The sequence below is a fragment of the Pteronotus mesoamericanus genome, unplaced genomic scaffold, assembly GCF_021234165.1.
Source record: "Pteronotus mesoamericanus isolate MK-2021 breed Mesoamerican mustached bat unplaced genomic scaffold, CSHL_Meso_final scaffold_85, whole genome shotgun sequence".
Taxonomy (NCBI): domain Eukaryota; kingdom Metazoa; phylum Chordata; class Mammalia; order Chiroptera; family Mormoopidae; genus Pteronotus; species Pteronotus mesoamericanus.
In genome coordinates, this window is record NW_026555329.1 from 76,580,305 (window position 1) to 76,604,296 (window position 23,992).

At 41.6% G+C, this 23,992-nt stretch overlaps 1 protein-coding gene across 3 annotated transcripts in view; it reads right to left on the reverse strand.

The window, feature by feature from the left end:
- Window positions 1-23,992, reverse strand: part of TPK1 (thiamin pyrophosphokinase 1) — a 252,420-nt gene that overhangs the window by 148,818 nt on the left and 79,610 nt on the right. For all 3 annotated transcript variants that reach the window (XM_054564431.1, XM_054564429.1, XM_054564430.1), the window contains exon 4: window positions 15,488-15,557. In XM_054564431.1, the coding sequence (XP_054420406.1) occupies window positions 15,488-15,557 (70 nt within the window). The remainder of the gene's footprint in view (window positions 1-15,487; window positions 15,558-23,992) is intronic.

Below are 23,992 nucleotides of genomic sequence, written 5' to 3' on the forward strand. Positions count from 1 at the left end.
AACATTTCAGAGAGCGTATCTTACTCTAGCTACCTTTCCTTCCCCTTACCTTTTTTTCTTTTAACATAATGCATCTTCCTGAGCGGGCAGAATTTCTTCCCACTCAGCGCACCTGACTGTGGAGAAGGGGAGCTCCCTGGACTTCTCAACAACCCTGGCCTCGAGACCTGCTGTGAAGTACAGGGCGTAAGAAAGGGACTGTTTGCTTCCATGGCCTCCAGAAATTGTCTGTAGCTGCCATGAGAATTAGATCTGTAGCTGTTCATGGAATTAATTGTTCTGATTCAAGCATACTAAAACTTCTGTATGTCTTCTCAAGAGGGCCAATGTGTTATATAATGGACTAATGAGGTCCCCAGTTAAAGGGGGGCCGGCACTTTATCTTCCTGGATATTGTATGTTCAAACAGATAAAGCCCCAGGACTTGGAGACATCTCTAGGCCATAAAAGCCAAGACACAGGAGGCTACCTGGCTCCAAGAGAGATTTTTACTGATGGTGAATATGAAAAACCCAATATTAACATTGTTCTTTTGTATAATTTTTCCAAGTTCTTAACTCAATTGGAAATATTACTTGTTAGGTCTAACCTAATCTAACTAATCTGTGCTGGACCAATGCTTCTTTGAGCTTTGCCTTCCTAGGTCTAAATGATAAGAGAAAGTTCTACCACACAGATCTGTACTGTGTACTTTGTTTAGTATTTTGTTTTGTTTTGTTTTGTTTTTTTAGTTAACCAATAGTGTTCACTTATTTCAATTTCTAGTAATTAACAAAAAATTTACATTAATTGATTCCAGGACTATTCACTGAACATCAACCATGTACAAACGACAATAGCTTATTTAAGAATAAGGCAGAATTGGGAAGTACAGTACCTAGGTTTTTAGATCATCTTGCCCTTTCAGCATTTTCCCATGAACTTTTCTCCTCAAAATGTCCCTGCTACCCTCTGTAACTTTCAATTTCATTTTATGCCTACTTAGGTAAAAACCTTATACCTTACCCCTATTAGGATTGAAAAGAGACTATTAGGTCTCTTCTCCTGTTGCAAAAAATTCCCTCAATTTTAAAGTTTCTCTAAAATGCCTCCACCTGCCAACATTCTACCACAAACAGATTGAAACTCATGCAGGTCACAGAATATCAAAGCTTCTTGGGGTCCAAATGTTTGTTCCCCCGCCCCACAAACTCCTATATTGAAATCCTGACCCCTGATGTGAGCTATTACGGGGAACTGCCTTTGGGAGGCGATCAGGTAGGGAGGGTGGCGCCCTAATGAACCGGATTAGTGCCCTCATGAGATAGAGTTCTTCTGTGCTTCTGCCGTGGGAGGGCACAGTGAGAAGAGAGCTGTCTATGAACCAGGAAGCGGGCCCTCACCAGACACGGACTGTGCTGGCACCTTGTTCTTGAACTCCCCAACTTCCAAAACTGTGAGAAATAAGTGTGCGTTGTTCAGAGGCCACTCAGTCTATGGAACTCTTTATAGTAGCCCAGAAGGACTGAGACAGTGCTGGAAGGTATAAAAAAACTACCCCTTCAATATCATCATTATTCTTTGTGAGGAAGTGAGATCCAAGAAGCCCAGGGAAGTTAGTCTGTATGGTCCGTACCCAATCTCCTTTTACATGTAAGGCAGACATTTCAACTTTGGACTGGTTCTGTGCACTTGAATCATACAACTTCCTAATAAGACTAATTTTATATGGCTCTACGGATTTTAGCTCCTCAGATACCTAGAATCAATTTGGCAGTTTACAAATACATTGATTTTGACAATAAATAAAAATGAAAAATAGAAACTGATGCACACAGAGGTAGCCTAATGCCCCCTTACTACATATCATTTTGAAGAGAATGAGATCTCTTTTTAACTTACATTGTGAATAATAAAGGAAAGTGATCATGTCAAATAACTTCTATTTTCACATAAAATTAACAGGAAAAAGTATGCACATTCCAGCCCACTCTCCTTGGCTGCCAGGTTACATCAGTGTCACACAAACCGTTCTTGTTATCTTAACAACGGCTGAACTTGTTCCAGACAGACCTCAGTATGCTTTGAAAAACCAGGATGCTGATATCTAAGACGACTCAGGCCAAAGACACACCTGGTATACAAGACTAAAGTTATTAACAACTTTTCATCATATCATATGCTAGTTTTTTAATCTTCCTGAAACGTACTTTTGGACACTGCAACTAAAAGCCCACCTCGCATTTCCTGAGGCACCGGTTGCCATGGTATCTCTGCATCCTGAAGAGGTGCTTGTCAGGGATGACACTCGCAGATGTAGAGGTGCTATGGCATGGTCTAAAGGGCAGTTTATGGGGGAGGATTATTTTTCAGAACTCTTTGGGGACGACTGTACACAGAAACTGATTAAGTGTTTATGGATTTGTGTCGCTACTGATCACTTCTGTCTCTGTTGACACAGCTCAGACCAGTGCTCCTCTTCCTGGCATCCTCAGTCTGTGAGCACGGACTTGTCACTACAAAAAGGTGTTTCAAACTCTCTGTAAATGGTGTAGGATACTTTATGCTCACATTGGACTCTTGCAGTACTTGCCACCCACACTTGACAAAATAAGAGTTCAAAAGGGCTGACATTTCAGTGCCCAAGTTCAGCTAAAAGTGTACATACAGAGACAGAGCTGAGGAGAGCTCAGACGATATTCTCATGAATCCTCCAGGTAGAGGACATTTAATTCAACGTATCAAATTCATTAAATACATACTGTATGGGTCACACTGTGGATACAAAAGTTATCACAGCCCCAAAAGGATTCAAGTCTAAGTGTGGTTATGACAGAACACAGTGGCTCACACCGCACGCCAAGTGCAGGATGCCACAGAGGTACCCGAAACGGGAGTAGGGGACGCTGGGGGGGGGGGGTAAAGGAGAGACACACGGTGCCTTTGGGCGGTGAACACACACCACCACGTACACGTGATCTATTATACAATTGTACCCCTGAAACCTGTATAATTTTATTAACCAATGTCACCTGAATAAATTCAATAAAATTTTTAAAAATTTAGGGAGAAAAAAGAAAAAAAGAACCAGAAAAAGCTGGGCTTGGGAGAATTAGTGAGTAAGAGGAGGAGATGGAAAGTCTTCCTAACAGTGGACGCTGCGTGAAAAGTTATAAATAAATGAGACCATAACAAGAGGATGAGCGATACAAATCATGCCCATATTCAGGCAATGGAAGGAAGAACAGTAGGAGATGCAAGAGGCAAGGAATGATCCGAAGGGAAGGAAGAGCACAGGCTATGATAGAGGCCACTTCCTCATTTCTGAGATCACAGCTGCCCTTGGCTGTAAATAATTGTTTTCCAAAGGAGACTGGACGGGGAGGGAAAGGAACGAGAGAGTAAGGAAACTTGTTGGACTAGACAGTCAGTTATGGGGCTATTTTCCCAGCAGGGGCAGGGATGGCGCAGGGCTGTGCCAGACGGCGCCGTGGGTGTGGGGAGAATGATGCTGAAGTGCAGAGAGGAAGGTTTCATCTTTTCTTATTTACAAACACGAAAGAGACCCAAGGTATACATACAGGTTATGCCAATTCTTCACCTTAACAAATAGAGAAGGCAAGCTCTCTCTGATGGTCATTTACTCTGGGTAATTTATTTGTTCTATGCTTCTCTCGGTGATTCAGTAGAGACATAACACATAGGATTCAATAAGACTGATAAATGCCATTAGGGCCACTAATAGGCTGTTGCTCCTCCCAAGTTGTCCCCAAGCACAGTCAGCTGCCCAGCTATTGAGTCTGCTAGGAGTGTTTTTAACCCTTCTTTTTTCCCCCTCAGCTTCCCCTCTAGCAGGAACTAAAACCTTATTTAAGAAAATGGCAATAAAATAATTTCTTAAGGCATATGCTGCACTGCTAAAGCAAATACTCTATATCCTATCCTTGCTAGTTTCTGTTTCTATCTTGCTGTTTTTATCGATTATATTTGGATGTGTGAACCATTATCTTAAAAGACAGGGACTTGAGCCCATGAAGATCTCCACAGTACTGACACATTTATGTCTCAGAGAAAAGCATTCCAGTCACCTTGAAATCACAAAGTCATTAGATGATGAATGCCATTATTAAAGGTAAAAGGCACAACAGAGAAAACATTTAAGTGAAATACAAAGGGTGACTATCTTCAAGTAGAGTTGACATCAATAGTTTATTCAAATAGAAATAAAATATAAAAAGAATCAAATAGAAAAAAAGACATCAAAAGAAATTTAAACATCTTAATATATTTCTGTAATCATTATATATTTCAACAATCATTATATACATATGTATGTAGCTTTTACATTTTCAATCTCCAAAGACTCCATGCTGCCATACTGCTAAATCTAATGGTCAATTTTCCCATGTTATTTCATTGCTAAATCCGATGATCAATTTTCCCATGTCATTCAATATTTTATCTGTCAAAAGGATTTAACACAATTGATCCCTCCCTATTTCTTGATTCTCCTTCACTTGACTTAAGGAGTGTAATTTTCTGGTTTTACCTGTAACTCACTGGTTATCCTGCTCTGTCTACGCAGTAGTTCCCACACCGCACTTGGATTTTTTAACAGCGGAGGGCCCGGAGCTCAGTCCCTGGGCCCCTTTCTTCCTCCATCTGTACTCACTAGGTTGTTCTACCAAGACACATGCCTTAAACGCCCTCTATAAACTGATAGCTCTAAAGCTCACATCTCCCCACCACTCCAGATTCACATATTCAGCAAATCACTCAGTATTAGGTGCCCAGGAAGCGACAAACTCTGTACCTGTACCCCTAAATCTCCGCTCTCTCCCTCACCATAGCTGCTGCTCTGACAGACTTCCCAATCTCATCCAATAAAAAAATCAACTTTTTCCAGTTGTTCAGACACAAATCCTTAATCGTCCCTGACTCTTCTTTCTTCCTCATCATAAATGGTTTGCCAGCAAGTGCTGTAGACTCTTGTTTCAGAATATGTTCCAAACCTGGCTCTTTCTTACCATCTCCCCTGATACAGCTTCGATGAGATATCCGCTATCGCCCCTCTGCCCAAAACCCGTCACGGGGAGGAGTCCTTAGTGCCGTCTGTAAAGGTCCGGCCAGATCTGCCCTCCACTGAGCCTCTAACTTCTCTCCCTAATAAGTTTCTCCCTCATTCTCTATATGTGATAGCATGTGTGCAAAATTATCCATCATTTTCCCCTTTCCACCCACATTCCTTTATAATGTGACTTTCCAGAGCCTTCCATCAACAAGTATTAAGACAAGTCTATTCCCACAACTTGAATGTGTATTCGCCTTGCAACTTGCTCTATTCCACAGGATGCAGACGCAATGGTGATGGCGTGGCAGGTGTGCCCGAGGCCTCCACGTGGCTGCAGCCCCCTCTGTTCCCCCGGGACCCTCCCCGGGTGCCATGAGAAGAGGGACGGGCAAGCCTGAGGCTGAGAGACTGAGCGACGCCGGATGAGAGGGAAGAGCCGGGCGGCCCAGCTTACAGGCTGCCAGCTTTCCAACAGGAGCGCGAGTCCTGTTCCGCGCTGCTGCCATCACGGCTGACAGGGGTGAGCCCGGGGACCCGCCTGGCTGTCCCTTAGGACTGTAAACCACACCAGAACGCTGCTCTTTAGACCCACTAAGCGCCCGGTGGTTTGCTACGCAGCCCATCCTCAGGCCCCGAAGGCCCCGCCCTTGGGCAGCCACGCAGTTTGCCTCTTCACCTCGTACAGTTTTAACTCAGAAAACTCTCTCTCAGCGAAGCGTCCCCTCACTTTAATTGCTCCCGCTCTGTGGCAAAACATGCCCCCTCTCCTCCAGCTTTATTGCCCTCCTTGGTCACCAGTAACATGCTCTCTCTTTTAATTATGCGTCTGACATTATCTATCTCTACGGAAGTTCAGTGAACTCAGGCATTTTGTCCCCTGCTGCATCCCAAGGAATACACAATTATTTTTAAAAAGGTAAATACTAAAGAACACAGATTTGGTTCACTAAATTTATTTCTGCACTGTTATTATTTGTAATTATGATTACATTACAAAGTACTTCAACACTGTTTTACTTAAGACAGAACGAACGAGGACAGCAGTGCAGGCCGTGCCGTGCATGTGTCTCACATCCCCGGCCTTGGTGGCCTTGCCACCTGGATTCTAACCGGGATCCGGCCTGTTAACGGCATCGGACACATCAGTGCAGTGCCTGGCGTGAACCCCTTCTCCCACTTTGGAGAACAAACGGCGCCTGGGAGGGGCCCTCTGGGAAAGCCCTCCGGCTGGTGCCAGGACTCTTAAGACCACACTGTCACGCGAAAGTGTCCTCGTCCCTGACCGGTATAATGTGATGGTGACAGAAGGTTGTTTTTCCTGTTCCTAACACATGGAACTGCTCTCCAGTTACTAATAAGCTACTAATGCACAGCCTAGCAGGACAACACGGAGTGCTCGCTGGAGGCCGCTGGTGAGAAACGAGAGGGTCTGCACGAAGTGGAAAGCACGAGAGCTGGTTCCCTCAGAAAGTGCGCCCTACGCGTCCGCGACCCACTGCCCTTTTACGCACTATGCTTCAAGGCAGAAAACACTTGTTTCTGTCTACAGACTTGTCTTAATTTTTGAATAATAGAACGAAACTTGAAGAAATTTTCTTAAAAAGACAAATCAAGGAAATCTTGTAAAATCTTGTATTACTGCATTCTTAAAGCAAAGCTGTGTACTTAAACTAAGGAAACATTTTTACATATTATAAATCAGGAAAAAAATGTATTCTCTTACTCAAGGGTCACAAAGATTCAGGTTCAAGTAACAAGGGCCAGCCTTCTGTTGTGCAATATAAACTTGTCTTGGTCTTATTTCATTGGCAGTAACAATTTTTTAAAAAGGAAAAGATATCTAGAAAATTAATACCCCCCAAAAATCATGAATCATAAAAGTGGGATTTAAAAGATTTTACTTAGAAAAATGTATGATAATATGAAGTCAGGGAAAATATACAGGATCTTTTGATTAGCAAGCTTTTATGAAATAAGGAAGCATACACTATATAGTTTTTAAAAATTTGGCTGGAATGTTATTAAATTTCTCAGACTGCATGAGAGATATTTTTATCACTGATATGCATGCAGAAAACTATTTAGCTCCCTTTCACTGTCATTAAGTGCGGAATAAAAAAATCTCCTTCCCGGGGGCCTTTACATCACAGTAAGTAACAAGCTAGGGAGGCAGGTGCGGAGGGGCAGGTCAAAGGAGACTGATAAACGGCGGCTGCCCTAGGGGCGAGGCAAGCCCTGGCCGCCGGAGAGCGGGAGGGGGCGGGTGTCCGGGGGCACCGCTGGGTCTCGTTTGTATCTGCACTTGCATGTGGCTCTCCCCTCCCACGCTGATGGGCACTAATAGGGTGGAAGTCTTAGGTGCTCACTGGAATTCTCAATCACAGTTTAGGAAGGAAGGAAACATTTTTAACATGATTTTTAAATTCTAGTTCCTTTCATTTAAAGATTAATGTCCTCTTGTCATCACTCGAGTTCCGTCCCTCTGACTTTGTCTGGCTGTCTTCTACCTCCTGGGACATATAATGCCCAGAGTTCAGCATGTAAGATGCAATATATACACACATGCATACACACACACACACGCACACACACTATATGTACACACGCAATGATTTTCTTGGGTAGTAACATGTTTTCTGTTGTATTTTAGATACCTTTTCTGAGATATTTCAACATGTTCCTCGCTACAGAGGCAAAACTGAAGTCTTCAAGAACTACGGTCTCAAACAGCTGTCAGACCTCTGACCCAGGACAGCATGTGACAGTCCGGAGCTCTTCTTGGTATAATTTCCATTTGGGTATTTCCCACAGAATGTTTGAACTAACCCTTGTTTATACTGAGTTCCAGCTGTCCCTCTTCTGTGCCCTACCAGCAGGAAGGCCATCGCTGGCTCAGGTGTGATGTCAACATCAACTCAAATTTCGGGTCCTATAATGATGTGTCAACAAATCACAGTTCATCTTGCTGTTGTAGCTATTCTGCTTATTCTTGGGCCAATCATACAAAGCCAAAATGTGATAACAAGAAAACCATGCAGGAGGTTTGTGTGTGTGTGTACAAGTGTGCACATATATGCTCTCACTTAAATGCATATGGAAAACCACACAGTTAAACAATTATATACACACATGTATATGTGGGTGTGCATACATATGTACACAGGTATATATTCAAATGTATACACATACACGATATGATGTGATTGCTCTCAATATTTACTTTTTAACACTGCAATCAAATAATGAAGATAAACAAAAAAATGAGATGGAAAAAATGGCTCAAAGCATATTAACGAGTGCTAAAACAATTCAATTTTTTTTTTAAATAAGTAAAATTAAAGGAGCTACATGTTACTCAAAACTTGACAGATGACCCAGGCCTCTCTTAAAAATCTGCTGAAGGTAATGTACTTCTGATGACGCCACCCACAGGCAGGATGGGAAAAGGGCCTCGTCACAAGCATACCTCACGCAACAGGCCAGCCGTAAAGAACAACACCTCTGATTAAATTTAGCTGTGAACTGACTTTCTGCAGTGGCTCAAAATGATCTCACACTGAAAATTTATTTTGACTCCATGCAATCTGACCAACATAGCATCTCTGCATACACATCCCCCCAACACCCCGAAATGATTCAGAGCTATGTGTGGATAACTTTGCGATCTCTGATTTATAGCATTTGATAACCAACAGACTGAAATATATCACTATACTAATCCAATCAATAATTCAAGATAAATATGTCCTCAGAGTTTGTTGTGTAGGGTTCTTTAATAGCAAGACCCTAGTATAAATTTTCTTTTAAATGTTCTAATCATTTTTACCTTCCATCATTTTGATTTAAAGATCCAATAATGTTGGCTTGCTTACAGACTTCAGTAATTTGATTTCATAAATATTTTTTAATAGAAACGGGCCAAAGCAAGTGACTACATGTTGCTTAAGGCTAGGCTTATAAAAATCAAGCCAAACCAGAGACTTTTGGTTTTCCTTAAGCAAAGTGCATACTTGTTTCCTTCCTATATGAGGTGAGCAAAAGTAGGTTTACAGTCGCTCGCATGGATAAAGGTACAGAGGTTTTGATTATTACAACTGCTTTAACTCAAGAGTGTCACAGTGGCACAGTGCACCAACCCACTTTTGCCCACCCCTTTGTATCTTAAAGCATATTGAAAGAGCATTTTTCGACTATGCCATTATAAGCTTGAACATTAGTTAAAATAAATCTAAGTCACTGAGAAAATTATAGTCACAGGTAGACTGAAATCAATCACCACATATATTGGAGTTCATAAAGATTATAATGTATGTGTAGATACTTAACACCAACTTATTCCATGATATTTTTATATTATCTTATCCCATAAAGACCTTATACTACTGAGCCAGCTTTTGCAGAATTTTCACTAAAATATAGAAAATACAGTCCTTATATGAGCCTCTGCTACTATTTATACAACCTCTAGGGCTCAATTAAATTATTTTGGTGGGGGTGGGGGGTGGGTTCTAACTTAAAGAACAAACATTCCCCACAAAGACACACTTGAAAAAAATAACAGACTCCAACTGAAAGTGCAATTCTTAAGAATCATCCGTCAACTGCATTGAATGAACAAATAGGACTACAGCGTACCATGTAATGACCACCACTCAGCCCTGAACAGGGACAAAAATACTGATACAGTAACATGGATGACTCTCGAAAGCATTCATTTGTTAAGTGAAAAAGTCAGACACGGGAGACAACCAACTGTATGACTCCATTTATGTGACATTCTAGAAGGTTGCAGGAGCCAGAGTACGGGAGTTGGGGACTGACTACCAAGAGACAGGAAGGAACTTCCATGAACAATGGATAAGTTTTAACCTTGACTGTGGTGGTGGATACAACTGCACACCACTTCAAAACTAATTGAACTGTAGGCTTAAAATGGATGCATTATATTGTATGAAATTATACCTGAGCAAGCCGATTAAAAACCAAAAAGAGTCAGAGAAGCCAAACACATCATTCCTTCATTCCAACCACAATACGCAAAGTGCTTACAACCTCCCTAAGAAGTTGTACCACAAGCAGAATTTTAACTGTGACAAGACTTACACCTACTGCATCATATGCAAAGTCAGCTCTTCTATCATCCATCGCACTACAGCTTTGAAAGGCCACCCTCCATCCTCCCAGCTCCTCCAAATCTTTTATGACCAGCTCAAATAGTACGTTTCCTCATCGAGACTTGTCTGACTACTCCAGGAACACATGGTCTCTCCTTGAAATGTCAGAGAAGTAGCAGCTACAGCCCTAGGAAGTGAAGTTACTTGCCAAGTGTCTCACAGCAATCAAGTCGTGGAATTGGATGCTGATTCCCAACCTAACTAACAAGACCCGCACACCCTCTTGCCACCCGATTCCCAGCCTGGGGGCGAGCGGCTGGGAGACCAGAGCCGCCTTCAATGAAATGGCCAGAGAGCAAAACTGTCACTCCTACGTAGACTGAGGGACAATCATTGATTTCTTCAAGGGTATATCAGATTCTCCCTGCCAGACACCTGTTTTAATTATGTTGATAAAGTCTTTCAAAGCTAATTTTTAACAGCTAGCCTCCCACATTATTCAGTTATTTAAATTATATTTTGAAATTAGTTGAGAGGACACGATTAATTTTAGAGTTAGAGTTACAAGAGGCATCCTCTCTTCCCACTTGATCACTCTGAAAAGTGGTATTGATTCACTAATGAGGAAGTTGCAGGAATATATAAAAGTAGAAAGTGTGTGATCATAACGACGAGAAAATGAACGGAGAGCAATGAGAGAGAAGACCGAAGCCGCTGCCCTGTCCCCGCCACCGTCACTGCGCGTTTAGCTGGGCGCCCTCTGGCGTGAGTCCCGGGAGATTCTGCTGGGGGCTCCTCTCTTATGTTAAACAGAAAAGCAACTCCTACACATCTGAGCTAACCCAGAACAATGTTCATATACAAAGTCTTCTGCAGGACTGCACATTTAGGTTTTATATTCATCAATTACACTGAGAAAACTGACCTAAAAACAGTACTCACCTCCATTTCAAATTTCTACACTCTAATAATGCCAAAACTCACAGCAATGTCTTAGACCACTATGCTGATGGGTGTGAGGGGCTCTAAATCCCACAAAAATCACAATAAAAAAAATACTTTCATATTCAGCACTGATACTCATGTTGCTCCCACAATACCAATGAATTCAAAGACAAGGATCTTAGTTTCATGATAAGAGGCTCATTTAGATAGAAATTAGAATACGGTGACATTCTACAAATAAAATGGAACTTATCCTATACATGATTTCAGACAAAACATGTGTATTCTTTTTAGATGTAAGATGCTGTGACTTATACATAATTATACATAATTATATAATAAGACATATAATTACCCAAATTTTCTTCTCTACATCAAGATACTTCCAACAGCTGACAAAGCTTAGAAATCCCTGGCTGAAAAAAAAAAAGCTTAGTCTCTGTGACATTTCTGCTAAGGTATCAATGAAAAATCACTAATTCAATAAATTTGTGGATACTTATTAGTGTCCTAGATATTATGAGGCATGTGAGGAAGGTCAATTACAGCTGCGCCTTGAAGGAGTTCACTGCACAGAGATCAGATACATCTGCACATGGGTAAGTCACAGGGTAAAATGAGAAAGTAAATAATTATAAAGGATTATGCAAAGTTAAGGGACCAGAGGTCACTACAAATTTATAGCCCAGTAAAGGATGTAAGTCTTCACAGTGCTAAATCAAGGCGCCATGAACCTACGCCGTAACTTACAGGTATATTACAGGGTAAGAGGCCTCGTGTCCCTCAGGGTGGAAGGGGCGGGCGGATCGCACCCAGAGGCTCAGCCTGAGAAGGGCCTGCGCCCAGGCCATGAGGAGAAGGGGTCAGGGAGAAGGCAGGGAGGACGCTGGACATGGCTGGACACTAGGTGAGAGCCGACCCTGGTTCTCAAGGCAGTGCATTCAGATTTCACCCAGGACATGGGGACAAGCTCCCCTCGTTCTGGATTAACCGTCCACCCTCCGTGCCTCTCCCTCTGTCACGGGACCTATCACACTGATATAGAATGTTCTCCTTATGTGCTCCCTAATCTATCATACTGAAGACTAATCTCCTCTTTACTTCTGTTATACTGTAAGTTTCTTGAGGACAGGAACTGTATATTTTAGGTAGTAACTATCAAAATGTCTAACTGCTAAAGGTATTCGTAAATGCTGGAATGAATGACAAGTGAAATGCTACATGCTTATTTCTGCTCCTGCATTATTCTAAAGAGATTCTATCTCATGCCATAGTTCTCTTTTTAATTTTATTTTTAAATTTTGGTCAGTTTATGTTAACTTTCTTACACTATGGTTTACAAATGTTTACCTATCCTTAAAGGCATTATTTTCAAAAAAGAATGATCAATATAAACAGTTTCTCCCACATGGCCGAACTCCTTGGTTGTGTCCTCAATTCTGAGAGTCTGTTTTGCTCCTGAACAACTCTCACTCTCTTGTCCTTGAGTCTGTCACTTCCTCCGCCTCTCACCATCTCTAGTGTGGCTGTAGTTGTCCTCTAAGAACATGCAACAGTCTTTCTGGATTCTTTTTCAGGTTCAGAGAACTATGAATTCTATATCCCCCCCCCCCAAAAGGTCCATATGCTCAAAATTCAACATATTATGATTCTATGTTATAAAGTCCAAAAACAGGCAAAATTAATCTAACACTAGTTACGCTGGGGAGACGCTGCCGGCAAGGAGCAGGAGGAAGCCCGCCCCGCTGCTGACGTTCTGTGTGTTGCTCTCAGGACCGGCGGCACTAGTGCGCTCCCTTTTGTGACAGCTCATCAGTCGTGGGCGTCAAAAGCTGCACACTTCTCTATGGGTTTGCTTGTTCTTCACGTTCCCTGTGGTGGAAAAGGCGAGTAGCACTGCCACAGGTGACAATATTCAGGCCCTGGCTGGCGAGTCACGGAGCAGAAGCGGCGGTTACATCCACGTTCCTAAGAAAAATTAGTCGTATTTCTGTTCTTCCTCAGGACAGAACCAACAGGTAGACTCAGTGCAACTCTTTCTTACTTAGTAAGAAGTAACAGATAATTTTTATTTTCTCCCAACTCACTAACATATTCAAATCATAATATGGTTTTCATAATAAGAAAGCAACATTTAGGACTTAATGTAAAAAGGACCACCTGATGAGGAGAGGCCATTGTCCGTGTAGAAACGAAGAGACACACATGTATGACAGGGGTGCGCAGGGTCATTGGCGCAGCAGCAGGGTCAGACCCAAGGCCAGCACCGATTTTGGCCTCAGCTCTGTCCCTCTGTTACTTCTAAATCAGTCCTCCTTCTGTTCCAAATGTGAGTATCTCACTTTGTCTTTAACTGGAGATGATTTTGGAAACATCCACATTTTATTGCATAATTATAAGTATTACACTGCAGATATGGATACAATAAATAAACCAGTAAGAACTAGCAAAGCAGGGGTCTACAAACTATACTTGGCTTTTTAAAACTCATGAATATTGTCTTCCCTTTTCATTGTGAAGCCTTTCTGTTAAAAGTACAGTTAATAGGAATCATGTTTAGTCACCTGTATCCAATTAGTTTCTCAAGTGAGGGTTTGGATTTAATAAGATTTCTTGCAAAGGTTTCATTCCCACGTGGGGTGGTTAGCTTCACTCAATTCCCTGTCAGAGACTCAGAAACTCAGCCCTTATTCAGGTCGGCCACGTCCCTAAGTATCAGAGGAGGAATCATGGCAACTACATTATTACAAGTAGAAAATCAACTCAAGTATATTTTCTTATTGAACATCTTTATACCTGAATAAATGGTTATTAGATAAATCTTCTTGGAAGACTTCCATAAGATTACTTATCAATGTGTTAAATATTGGAAATGATTATTTTGAAATTTGGCAAAAACAGTGGTTGTCACTTCCCCAATCTGGTAAGCTGCTTTGCTTTTACATGTGAATTAGTGTTGTGTGTTATCTTTCTTATTCATGCCCAGCCCAGTCCAATAAAATCAGCACAGAAGCATTTTTTTCACAAGCCCTCTAGATGGTCCTTACGATCAAGGAGGAGTTGGGAGGCACTGTGTAACCTCCCTCCACAGCTCTTGTTTATATAATTATGTTCATGAGCTACACCTGCCACCAGGGAACAGTCCTCAGTCCTAGACCACCTGCCCGCAAGCCCGCTTCCGCCAGGGACGGACGCCAGCCAGCCCATCCTCTCGGCCTCACGGGCCCTGCGCCCGCCCTGGAGGTGCCTGGCCGAGGCACTTTCCATAACACACACTTGAGTGTTTTCTCACACGCTGTCCATGTCAGGTCTTACTGAATACAGTCAGAGGAATCCATTCAGTTAAAAACTAAGGAGGCACAAAAAAAAAGTTACAAATTTAAACCGTTCCCTAGGCTGTCACCATGGCCGCATTCTTTGATAAAGCGCTCAGTCCCTAGACATTAGCATGGCCCACTCTCGAGGGGAACAGGCCTTCCTCCTCTACGCAGCCAGCTGCTTTCAAAAAGCAGCTCCAGTTTCAGAAACCTACCTTTAAAAAATGTGATGCCATCAACACGGATTTTACATCAGTCCAAAACGCATATATTTAATTTGCCCTCATGGTACATTGCATCATAATATTTTTATTTATTTTTTGCAGCACAGAAGTGATTTCTCAAACTTTAAACATTTCCCTACATTTAATAACATACGATAGAAATGAAACTAAATTTCACAGCTAGTATGCTTATATAGACGATAAATTCTTGTGTTTGCCAAGAGGTTGAACTGTAAACATGTTGCCAAATGAGCTGGATTTAAATTTTGCTTTCATCAATGTAGTCTTCTAAAAATAACTCACCATGCAAAGACCAGGAGAGCCAGACAGCACAGATAACAAATCATTAAGAAATAAATCATTCATCTCCTAAAATATGTGTGTGTATAACTCAGAGATAACGAAGAGTACACTGTACTGAGCTTCACTCAACACAATATAAAAATCTCACACTTTCTACAACACTAGAACACTAGAACACTAGAACATGTATTTTGTTTGCACAGACCAGTTTTCATTCATTTAAAATTGCATAACAACTCCAATTGCCATAAGAAGTTTTATTTTAGTTAATGTTTGAAAGCTTCACAGATATTGGTATTTGATAATGCTACTTACTGAAGATTTTGAAGGAGCAGAATGTTTTTTTTTTAAATAAGAATGTGATTGGCCTAGGTTTACTAATAGATGCCATGCAAAGGAACCCCACACCATGGCGAAGCACCCGTCTCTGTTGATTGTGAAGGAAGATGAACAGCCACCACTTGCTGGAGGAAAGCAAAATAAACTGCAGAACAGAAGTCGTGGTGCTGCGGACCTGGCTGGGGGACAGCTTACCTCTCCCTCTCCCCGCCGGTAACATCATATAAGCGGTTGGCACCTCCATCAGCACAGGCTCTTAAAAGAGCTTCAAATAGAAAAAAAAAAAAAAAAAAAGAACATGTGAATACAGGAAGCTGAGGGCAACACCTTCCAAATATTAAATGGTAAAAAACAGGCACTCAGACACGATCCCACTTCCCTGCTCACATCATTCCACACCCAGCGAGGGAGGCTGCTGGCGCCGGAGCGCTTGCTCGTGGCGCAGACACGGCCAGACCCAGCGCACACAGTGCACTCGATTCCTTTCTGCCTCCTCCCCATTTCCTTGTACGAGGAGGGTGCTGAGGACAGCACAAATGAGGATTGTACCGAGGGCTTGTTTTTCCTTTCGGATGGCAGAAGGGAGACCTCACACTATCACAGGCCTCAGGCATAACTCTGTTCCCTTTTTTTAGTGTTTAAGATGCGTTCTGTTTATGGCAGGTATTACGGGTTTCCAAATTTTATGGTGATATACAAGGTTTCTTTTAAAAATAAATCATAAGCATAACATCATAAGTTGATTGGAAAATATTAAGTAACTAATAATCCAGATAATGTGTGAACACTGTAAAAATTGTGAAGGTGGTACAAGATCAACTGAAACTCGCCAAAGACTAAGACATTCAAGCAGGACTGGCTGCCCCTCCAGCGGGGCTCCCCCTCTGCGGCCTCCCTAAGCTCCTCCCTGCTTCCACCCCAGCACCTGACGTCGCTGAGCTGGTATTAGATACCGGTGTTGGGATCAAGCACGACTGATTGCTCTGAGTTTCCTGCTGATGTTCCTTGAAATTTCCTTAGTCAACCGACTGCTTTATTTGTTGTTGTTACTTCTCTAATTTCTAATTTTCCTGGAAATGTTTGGTTTCTTAGCCTCACTTCCCTCTTCCATTCTTTTATAACATCCTTTACCTAACATCTTAAAACTAACGGTTAATATTAAACTTTGGTTTTTATTCTAGGTGAGGAGAGTGCATGCAGAGATGTCTGAGGCTGGAGTCCTGCCCTGACCAACCACAGCCTTGCCTCCGGGTCCCACGTAGCTGGTAAAACAAGAGTGACTACACCACACAGATCAGCAGAGACCGTAGGCCCCAGCAGCTTCAGAAGAAACAAATGATTCTTCTGAGCTACTTCTCCATCTTACGGCACTTAGGAAATCCTCTTGCCTTTTTGCAAATTTTACTATACATTTAAAAGAGAGTTTACAATCTCTACCTCCAAATTTCCAGGCATTTAATAACGGGTAGGGTATTGTAAAGGATTCCAATTGACCATATTGGCAGAAATAAAAGTCCCAATGTATTTTCCACTAATCTATATGTGAACTTTTTTCTTTGCTATGTCTCAGAAACAAAACTGAAGTCAAGTGGCCAAAAAAAGATACTCCTTTTGTGCTTCTGCTTTCTCTTTTGTAGGTGGGGATTATATGACCTCTGACATAGATTACGGAGCAATTAATGATTTCATAAATATATACAGTGCTTATCACAATATTAGACACAGGACGCCTTTAATAAATGAGAGTGCTGACATATAGTTACCAGAGGGGTGGGGGGGGTTGGAGGACTCGGTGAAAAAGGTGAAGGGATGGAGAAGGACTGATTAGTAGTTACAAAATAGTCACAGGGATGTAAGGTATAACATAGGGAAAAGAGTCAATAATATTGTAATAACTACATATGGGGCCAGGTAGGTACTAGAAATTTTAAGGTAAGGTAAAATACATGACTGTCTAACCACTATGCTATATGCCTGAAACTAATACAAAATATAATACTGAATGTCAACTGTAATTGAAAACAAACAAAAAATTATGACACTGTTTGATGCAGTTCTAAATGCATGTAGGGGAAATTTTCATGATCATGTTATATAGATGGGGGAGAATAAAGGGATATAAAGGGAGGTAAAAAGGAAAACAAAAATAAATGAATAAGAGTGCTCTTCCTCCATTTTTGTTAGAATTAAAACGCAGTCTAGCCCTGGCTGTGTGGCTCTATTGGTTGGAGGGTGTCCCGTACACCAAAAGGCTGTGGGTTTCGATTCCTGGTCAGGGCACATGCCTAGGCTGTGGGCTCTGTTCCCAGTTGGGGCTCATGTTGGAGGCAACTGACCAATGTTTCTCTCTCTCTCTCTAACTTTGTCTCACTTTCTCTTCCTCTCTCTCAAATCAATAAACGTATCCTTGTGTGAGGACTAAAACAAAAACACAGTCTACAAAGGCTTGTGTTGCTAGAAAAGTAAAGCCTGATATCCAAGGCGGACATCCCATTTTGCCAGTTACCAACAATGCACAGTTCCTTGTAAGGAAAGGCACCCAGATTCAAATTAAGCCACAATATCGATTACAAAATATTCTGCACATTTTTAACAATATCAAAACCTAAAAGTTCAAAATCATCAAAATATAAAATGGAGAGATTATCTTATGTATAAAAAACAGCTTAGAAACAAATGGTAAACTGTTAATAATTACCCTCAGACTGTACAAAACAATTCTCTGTAAACAAAATTAACAAGTCCATGGGATCCTTTTATGTAAAAAGTGAGTCTATGAAGTAATATGAAAATCTAAGAAATAGCTTTATCAGGGCTAAGATTATGAAATAGAGTAACCTGTCAATTTTCACAGTATATTATTTTGCCAAGATCAGTTGAATTCAACATTTATATCAATTATGTGCCAGGCCTTATCTAAAATAGAAAGACGAAAAACAAATAGATCTAGCCCTCCAGGCTCACATGATAGTAAAAAAAAAAAAAAGAGAAACAAGCAAATACAAATACACGCTCAATGCATTGTAGACTCTAACGAGCGCTCTAACAAAAGCAGCAAAATGCAGTGGGGGCAATGAGGACAGGAGAGAGGGATTCAACGGATGGGTCTGTAAAACTGCTTATTAACAAACCTGGCTCAGCTAAGACCAGGGTCACTTTTACAATTCAAAATCTTTTCCAATGCCCATTATTTCTCATACCTCAATTTAAAGTGGTATTTTAGAATAGTTTCTGAAAAGAGAGATAACTAAATCACAGAAAGTAAACCTGTCCACATTTATTCTTGTCTTAAATGCAAAGAGAGCCAAAATATCCATGGTGAAATCTATAGTCTACCCCCTGTTTACCTAGATGTTGGGGTACAAAATGTCTAAAAGAGCAAGTTCCAGTCTGTCCCTAAAACTATTTTTTTAAGAAAGCCTGATTAAAAGTGACATGTTCTAACATACTTAAAATTGTATTTAAATAGTATTTTAACTAGTTGAAAATATTTCCCACATATGTACTCAAATATAACTTGCATTTGAAAAATAAAATCCTTTAAGCATATCTTATATAATGTTGGTATAAATTCACTGATACCAATTTGGAAAATGAAGAACAAAATATCACTGTTAATGAAAGTGGCCAACTAAAAGAACCAGAAGTAGATGGCACTCTTTAGTAAGATATTTTTGGTAAATCATAATGAATCAGCCTCAAAAACATGCTCACCCCCATCATCATTTGAACTGTTCCAAGCTTTAATGAGTAGAAGCTACTTCATGAGTTACCTTTTAATGTAAAACCGTCCGTGGCTTGCTCAGCAAAATTTTTGCAGATTGTCACATACTACAACTTTGGTGGCTGAGCAATTATTTACTATGCATCAGGTTGATAAACAGCTGAAGACTAAAATGTGTTAAAATCTCTAAGCTACAAAACTTTTTTTTGGCCTGGCATAATGTAAGTTAATGTTACTGACACACAACGAAGAGTTTCAATTACATTAGAGGTTAGGTAGCTATTTCATTAATTCCCACTGAAAAAGCTGGACAGATATAACCTGACTTTCTGCAAAGTAGACCATTAAATTGGTTCCAAGTATTAAGGTATAAGAAAAAATAAAGTAAAATTAATGAAACAGTTTTCAGTTTCAGTTAACTGAAAGAACACCAGACACAGAAGATTTCAGTTCTAGTCCGGATCAAGCACTTGTTAGTCCTATGACTCAGCTCATTCCAAGAGTGTCGATTCTCATGCAAATGAAGATTATTATATATAGTACCAAATTCACAAAATTTTTCAGAGACTAGACATACACATACACACACACACACGCGCGCCCTTTGATCCAGAAAAGTCTACAAAAAACTAGCAGCAAACTTAAATGGCCACCAGTTGAATGCTGGTATAACATATTTTAGCCCTATTATGGAACCATGAAAAAAGGTAATTCATATATTATGTTCATGTCATCTCTTATAAAATATATTGTTACTTAAAATTTTAAATAACTTTTGGTGAGATCTTCTGTGCAGTAGTAACTCAAATGGATAGGGGTAACTCTGTCAAGGTTTCTCAAATATATTGATCAATGATTAAAAAGCAAGAAAAAAACAACATAAGACACTATCATCTGTATATAAAATGATAGCAGTGTTGATTTTCACTTATATAATTGTAAACACGAGAAACTGGTTGCAGTGGTACGTCTGCAGAAGAGGGCTGGAACGAAGGTTAATTTTCTTACATAACTGGTTTTCTTCCAGGAACCTCACTCTCCCTCTCCCAGCCTGGAAACGGCATTGAATCTACAGCCAACGGCTCAATCCGCGCCATAACAATTTCCTGCCCCGAGGGACTGATTCAGAGGCAGAGGTGTGAGCTGACAAAGATAAGGAGACCTAAAGGCTCTCCAGAGTCCCTTTCCGACTGTCCTGCACCCTGACAGTGGAAGCCTGGGTCTGTGACTTACCATGCCGACCCAGAGAATGAAGACCACACAGTAAAGGTGGAGCCAGGGGACCAAAGCCTTGCTCAAGTCCCCACGGCCATGCAATAGCCAGGCAACAGCCTTAGTAACGTCTACTCTAAGGACAGTCTTTCGCAAACCTGTGCCGGAGCAAGCCCTTACGAAGGGCTGCATAGTTTTGTAGATAGTTTGCCTATTATTTTATACACCACCATCAGCGCAGCCTTGATTATAACCCAGATCAGGAAGTCCATGAACATGGTTAACAGACGATTAGCAGGCTTCCCCTATCAGGCTTTATCGCGTGTGGACAGACTTTCACTGAAAGCCTTGCATGGAAATGCGTATTCTCTGGGGGAGACAGCGTTTGCCCACGAGTACCACAATGCTCATTAACTGCTGCTCAGACAACTCAGAGTTTCAGATGAAAGGGTTTATTTCTACTCCATTTATGTGCAATTATTAAGAAGCTCACATTATTTGTAATATCCCACAATAGTAAGTGGAAGGAGTACAGAATTATTCTTCTGTACTCATTAGTTATTCAAATAAAAATAAGTGGAATTTATGTTGTGCATCTACACACACAGTGCTGCCCCGGTCCCAGTGACCTGGCTCAAGCCGTGTGATAGAGATCTGTATTACCTTGTAAGTAAACATCACTGGAGAAATTCTATTTTCCTTTCTCCTCCTCCCTAGTTATGTGCTGCGGAGGAAAGTATGACATTTACTCATTCTTGATGCTATCTATCAAGGCTACAAGCAGTACCTTTTTAACACCGAGCGACACCAAATACCTCTTTACTAAAAATTCTTAAAAACAACCAAACATCAAGCTGTGTGCGTATCCTAAAGTGGCACAGGAAAATCCTAAAAGACAAGTGAAGCCCACAGTGTGTAAAAACCACGAACAGCTAAGCTGCACCCAAAGACACGGCCTTACCTTGTGAGGCTAGCGCATGCATGTTTGTCCAAATCAGAGTTGTCAGAACAATTAAGGCCGAGAGCATTCTCAACCACTACATTTTCACTAAAGACTGGCCACGCTTTAGGGACAAGGTGGCAAACACGCACACTCACAGTCTGCGAGGAGTAAGAAAACGTGTAACAGACCCGTGGCGGTGTTGCTATCATACAGGGTAACTCAGCCTTGGCCCTATTCGCAGTTCGAGCCTTCACTGTGTGGGGTTGTCCAGTGCACTGTCAGATGTTTAGCACCATCTGTGGCCTTACCCTCCAAATGCCTTGAGCACCGCTGCACGGCAACAACCAAAATATCCACGGATAATGCCATGTGTCCCTACCTGGGCAGAATCACTCCCAGTCAAGAACCAGAACCCTACCTGGAGGACCACTTCCACCTTGACAGTCTGTCCAGAATTACAATATGCAGCTGTAAGGTCATCTTGCTCATTGCTATTCCCTAAACTTCCCATTTAAAAGCAGGGCTGTCACCCCTACATCTACTGAGCTACTGAAGTCAGGTGAACTAACAAATCAACCTATGTCCTAGCTACACGGACTTCATGTCTATCCCAGACACAAAGCTACCATGTTCTCCTTGGTTTTAGATTTTTGAATCATCAGGAAAACCTCACATACAATGAGCACGTGCATTGGATGTCTGTAATATTCTGGTTCATCTTCTAAAAATGACTCCACACCCTCTCTATTTGTGTCCCCTAGTCATTTGAGACCCTATTACTAAGTTATTGCCACCAGTCACAACAACCAAAGTCAGGTCCTCCTGACTGCAGTCTGGGGTCCGCTGGGCAGTTCACACCATCTCCCGCACCACGGGAAACCACCATCACTCAAGTATCGCCCTAGACGTGAGCATGGAAAGTGACAGCTTCCAGTGGCTCGGCTCGCCCCACAGTGCACCGCGCTGGCAAAGCAGCAAGGACAGAGTAACGAGATGTGGCAGGTCTGCATGAATGAGCAAAAGGGACAGAATGTCTACACCTACCTGGAGTTGGTATAGAAGAAAAGAGCAACAGTGGTGGCCGGTCCACTTGGCAAAAAATAAAAGTGTTTTTTTTTCCTTTTAAATCACTTTGTTGATGCAAATAAGTTACGCAAGAGAACAATGTAGAGATTTGAAACATATTTCCCTCCTTTCCTGTTCTTTTGGCACCTGGATTCCTTCCCCTCTCCTTTTATTTTATGGATCAGTGGTAACAGATCTCAGAACTTACATGCAAGGCACATTTCCAATGAGGCGTTTATTGTTGCATATATCAAAAGTGAAAATGTACCAAAAATCAGATCATTTGTTACACAAATAAACTGAGATTTGTTACTTTGTAGAGAGAAAAATACCTAATCTGATCATACTTGTACCTCTCCCAGTACCTTTGACATCTTCAAAGAAATATTTTAACACAATTTACTAAGTGAGCATTTCTAGTAAACACATCTATTCTTTTAGCTAAACAATAATCACTACATGTAAATAGTAATAATAGCTTAACTTCAGCAATTTGGTCTTAATATAAAATAACTAGAAACTGAAAAGCAATCACATATTTTTACTGCTAACTAATGTGAGAGTTCCACATGATAATCTTTATAATCTTAGAACTTGACTATACTTTTTCTAACTGAGCACAGACAACAATAAGCTAATTCTTCGTCCTGCTTAGGGAAAAAAGGGGGTGCTGTCTAAAGGTCTGAGCAAAAAGAAGGGGAGAATAATTAGGGATAATATTTCTAGAAAAAAAGGTGGAAGGAAGAAGAATGACTGGATTCAGGTTAGGAGCAGGAACTGAGAAAGTCACACCAGGCCTCCCTTCGGTTCAGAGTTACAACCATGGGGCACAAAGCACAACGAGAGGGCAAAGTGCTTCCAGGGGACAAATAAAATGACATATTAACTACCCGGTTTCTATCGCAGGGCATTCTCAGAGGTAAATTATCTTAGCCTTTAAAACATAAGTTATTAAGGCATAGAGACGCTAATTTTTAAAAATAATTAAACGAAGGCCAGGCGCTCTGCAGCTGAGTCAGACAAGGGAGGGGCTGTGAGAGAGAAGCCGAGTGGAGCCGAAGGCCCCCGGAGCCGGCCTCGGGACAGAGCCGAGCTACGCACAGAGGGCGGCCATCACGGGTGTTAAGTCTGCGTGTTCTAGCTCTAGCTTCCGTGGTAAAGGTCTTTCCTCTTCTTATGTTGAGGACAGGTTGGAGGGAGACAAGAGCGGAAGTAGTGACCTTAGTCAGGAGGCTGTTGCAGAGCCCAGGGAAGAGGGTGCTTTGTAGCACAGAAAGCAGGGAAATGTGGGAGTATTTCGAGGTCCACCTGGGAGGAAGAGGTGACTGGATTGGCTAAGAGACTGGATGGGAGGGTGGTGAAAAGCAATCAGAGATGCCCCTCGGGTTCCTGTCTGGAGCAACAAGCAAACGCTGGTACTGTTCACAACCGTCCTGCGTAACAGCGGAGCTAGAATCAGAACCCAGGCCCACTGGGAATAAAGCCCACATTATTTTTGTTACACAGAAAACCTCTACTGAGCATTTGGGATGCTCAGTAAAGCAAACTGAAGTGCAAGGGTGAAACAACAAAGGCTTAGAATCTGAAACACCAACTTCTCCAGCAAGTCACGCACATAGCATTTCCAGTGCAACAGGACGCTACACGGGAAGAGCCGCAGCGAGGCTCGCCTCTCCGGACCAGCGACCCATCCAGAGCGCTAACTTCAGGCCTTACTAGCAGAAAACGGAGAACAGGCTGAAGAGGTCCCAAGAGA